This window comes from Helicoverpa zea, chromosome 24 (assembly GCF_022581195.2).
Source record: "Helicoverpa zea isolate HzStark_Cry1AcR chromosome 24, ilHelZeax1.1, whole genome shotgun sequence".
In the NCBI taxonomy this organism is placed as follows: domain Eukaryota; kingdom Metazoa; phylum Arthropoda; class Insecta; order Lepidoptera; family Noctuidae; genus Helicoverpa; species Helicoverpa zea.
In genome coordinates this window covers 9092796-9097163 of record NC_061475.1, presented here as the reverse complement: position 1 = coordinate 9097163, position 4368 = coordinate 9092796, and the positions used below count along the sequence as shown (strand labels likewise).

The 4368-nt window shown below is 39.1% G+C and overlaps 1 protein-coding gene across 1 annotated transcript; it reads left to right on the top strand.

Moving 5' to 3' along the window:
- The first annotated feature begins 2798 nt into the window (after nt 1-2798).
- On the top strand, nt 2799-4368 carry LOC124642294. Its single transcript, XM_047180656.1, has 2 exons — nt 2799-2958; nt 3585-4368. Exon 2 carries the CDS (start codon nt 3608-3610, stop codon nt 4079-4081), a length of 474 nt encoding a protein of 157 aa, XP_047036612.1. The 5' UTR covers nt 2799-2958; nt 3585-3607; the 3' UTR covers nt 4082-4368.

Below are 4368 nucleotides of genomic sequence, written 5' to 3'. Positions count from 1 at the left end.
TGGTCCCATAATCACCAGGTCAGGATCTGATGATGGAAACCCTGAGAAATCGAGGGAAACTTTCGAAAATTGTAGGCGTGCATAGGTTAAAAACTTGACAATGAGGTGTACGTCTGATAACACTATGCAACAGTGAAGGTTTGGAGCTGACCTGTTGATGGAGACCGGAGAAGGTCGAGGGAACTCGACAACTGAATATGTAAACTACCTCGTGTTTGGGCTTATATTAGTTGTATTGATGAGAACTTTCCATAAATGCGGATAGTGACAACTATGCTTGTCACTGAAAAGCCAAAAATAAAAAACTTTTTACAAAAAAATAAAACCCGACTCCCAAAAACCCTGAAAAGCAAAATAAAACTATTCTTAGGTGCATCGGCCTAGAAGTCGGTGGCGTATAAACTCAGGAACATCCATTAGACACTGACTTCTAGGCCGATGCACCTAAGAATAGTTTTTTTTTGCTTTTCAGGGTTTTTGTATAGATTACTTTTTTCCAATAACTGAAATATTTTAAGATACATATAACATACTTCTTCAGCTAAGGTTTTGTAGGTAATAATGATGGAATATTAAATTTTGAATTGTCTTTACTTTGTGAGAAGATATCAAATAAAATTTTATTTGTGAAAACTGTTGTTTTATTCTTATTAATTAGATTCATGCTCTCTTGTCTTCTATCTTCATCTGCCTAGCCTTTTCTCAACTATGTTGAGGTCGGCTTGCATTCTGACCTGATGCAGCTGAGTTCAGTGTTTTACAAGGAGCGACTGAGTATCTGACCTCCTCAACCCAGTTACCCGGGCAAACCAATACCCCTCGGTAAGACTGGTGTCAGACTTACTGGCTAGTATCGACTGCCAAGGATGTTAAATGACAGCCTAGATTTTACATGTGTGTTGCCCTAAGCTTATAGGTTAGTTAGGTAGCCTAGGTAACCAATGTGTGTGGTATTTTTTTAACGATGCCATTGGGTATCATTAAAATCCAGTATACTAGCATATTATGTAGGAACTATGGCAACTATGACTTTTTCTAGCTTCTATATAGTAATGAAAAATCTACAAGGCAAATCCATGACATTTGTCAAATGACCAACTAGGACATACTTAATTATGACCAAGCTCTTGCCAGCGGCTTAACCCCCATCCCGTTGGCACTACTCTGCACAGTTGGATAAAAATTAGCTTTAGGCCGCGTTTCCACTGACGCGGAGCTGGGCGGAGAGGAGCGGAGAAGAGCGGTGAAAAGTGGTCAGTATTTCCACTGAAGCGGAGCTGGGCGGAGAGGGGCGGAGAGGAGCGATAAAGATTTTGAATGCACCTAGTGACGTAACGAAGACAACTAACACACTGCACGCGAGTCACGCACCGCCCCGCTCCGCACCGCTCCGTACCGCTCCGCTGTCCTCCGCTCTGCACCCCAATGCTCGCTGTTCTCCGCACTGCACCGCCTCGATGTATGAATATTCGCTCAGCTCTGCTCCATCCCGCTCGTACTGTTTCCATTGAAGCAGAGCGGAGATTTCAAGCATAGTCATTGGTCAATTTGTGCACCGCTAAGCTCCTCTTCGCCCAGCTCTGCGTCAGTGGAAACGCGGCCGTAGCCTTCCATGATGTATGGGCTAACTGACACTGAAAGATCAAAAATCGGTACTGAAAGAAGTTACACTGGTAGGTAGGTAGTGCATAGGTATCTACTACTATACTAATAAGTACTAGTATACATATAAAGTACCTACCATCTCGACTCGATTTTAGTCACACTCCCTCTCTGTAAATAAGGGTGCAATGACCCTCGAACGAAAGTTTTCATTCTTAAAACGATAAGGGAAGAAAGGGTTACAATTTGCAAGGGTCACAGATTGGCTAGTATTCAAAACCACCACTAGATGCCACTATTTGAAATAGCTGCAGATACGAAACGATTACTAATTTTAGTTGCACAAATGAATTAACGTGTATTTTTTAAAATCTATCTCAAATAAATACAAATAAAACAAAAATTAAATTAACTCAAAAGCTAAGTTATCAAACCAATGCTTTACCGGGAAGGGGATGAGTAACATGCATCGGTACATACACCACATACAACCTACAAAACAAACAACCAACATAAAATGAACTGTGACAAAATACGGAACTATATCTGCCCTAACATTTTCAATGCCTGGTCCTTTGAGCTTGAACACAGAGTTCTGGACATAAGGACCAAGTTATACTAGCCAGGGGCCCGATTCTGCTAAGTTAATAATGTGAAAATTGAAAAACAATTGAATCGCAATAACAGTTTTAACCTTAGCGGGCCTTCTGCTTCTAATATAAGACCAATCGTATTCCAATGACATTCGATTGGTTTGTCATTGGTTTGCTATTTGGTCTATCTATAGGGTAGTCTGCTCTACAGTCATATTGCCATCGATAATATAATCATTTGCAGACAGTATGATTCATTATTGAATCACTGAAACGGATAAAAGCGATTTAAAAGAAAGAAAAAAGAGGAATGCCACAAACGCTTCAATCGTAATTAAGTCGTGATTGGATCTCAGTCGGATGTGAATCGTATGTCACTTAAGCAAAATTTGCAGGATCGCGCCCCAGAAGGACCAAATTATACTAGCCAGAAGGTACAGTCAACTTCAGGTCAGTGGTAACAGTTTTATAGGAAAATCGTACTTATTACTATTGAGTTAAGGTGCGTGACAGTTACCACTGATGTGCAGTCTATTGTACAAAGACCAGGTTATACAAGCCACAAGTGTACTGTAGGACCAATAGGAAGTCTGCTTGTTGGATGCTAGATTTATTGATTGCCGTAAGTCTAGATTCAGGTCACACCCAGCGGTAGTCTAGATTTTGCTTCCGTAGAGGCAACCCGTACCTTGAATTTTGAAATAATAATTTTAATTCAGTGTTGCTGTGAATTTTTGTTGTGTAGGTGCCTTTCGCAGATCAGGTAATTATTTTAAAAATATTTTAGATTTTTTTTGTTACTAATTGACCTTATTTCCTTTGTCTCTTTGTTTATTTTTAACCGTGTCTTAGCATTTGATATTATTTATTCATGTTCAAGCCGGTGTTTTCCCACGCGTTCTTGAGTCGTTTTCTAACTTATGTATCGTTTCTTGTGTTTCAATATGGAGTTTGTGGTTTATTGAGACAGCGCAACAGATGGTTCTTGATTTCTAGTCTAGTATTTATTATTTCTTTAATGATTAAATGATATGAAAAGCAGTTCAGAAACAGTACAAGATAAAGTTGAAAGTGTTTTTTAAGCAACGCAATTGTGCATTTCTTTGTTTGAGATAACTAGTGGTGCACCTAAACCGGTCTGGTTTCGGAAAAGTTTTTGCACTTGACATAGCATTTATGCAGTGCTTTGATAAGAAGCAGTGGCTAATGTATTACTTATTAAATTGAAATAAATAAATATAATTCATAATAACTCTACCACTCAAATAATCAGGTAGTCAAGTCACAGAATTGTACCCCACTTTTCTTCATCATTAATCAGCCTACTCTTTGACAAATAACAGCTCAGGAACTTCTAAATACTGATCCCACAATTATCTATCATTTCAGAGACTCCACTACAAACCGACTCCATGAACCAAGCAGCCGCACCCATGGAGCCACCAATCTTCACCACGACCCTTACCATCTCTTCAAAATCTCCCCTCTACACCCGCACGGAGAAGATCGATCTCATCAACAAAGAACTGCTTGAAGAACTGACTATCAAAGCGATAGACCCCAACCATGAGTTCAGTCACGCCCAAGACATGATCGCCCTCCTTGGAGACATCAAACAGTATGAAGAAGCCATCATTTTAAGCAAAGTCATCACAATCATTGACAGAGGTGTACAACGGATGAAGAATTCAGGTCGTCCTTTCGGGATTGAGATATCAGAACTGACAAAGCTTCGAGAGGAGTTGATGAAGCATCTTTCAGAACGTCAGGATATGTGCATGGAGACTCGCAGGATCTGTCAGGAGGTGACCAGGGAAACCAGTAACCAACGCCTGCGCTTGGAGATACAACTCAAGAGAGTTGAACAACCGGCTATCCAAATGTGAACTGTTTGGAAGACCATATAATATTGAGTAGAAGACTTATCATTTGTCATTCATTGTCGAGCCGTTTCTGATCAAGTTAAAAGTTTTTGAGTAAGTTTATTGATGATAATGCCCCAATTAATGATTTAACTGAAATACCTTGTACTTTTAAAAATTATGAAAGTGCCAAAAGAATTTGATTTGGTTAAAAAAATATTTACTTGGATCCAAAAATATTGGAGGATTAATTCTAACAGGAATTATAATAAGATTATCTTTTTGAAGATAAATTAAAAAAATATATCTTA

What these genes read in the sequence shown, in the direction of transcription:
- LOC124642294 (XM_047180656.1), top strand. Translation starts at nt 3,608, where the DNA reads ATGAACCAAGCAGCCGCACCCATGGAGCCACCAATCTTCACCACGACC.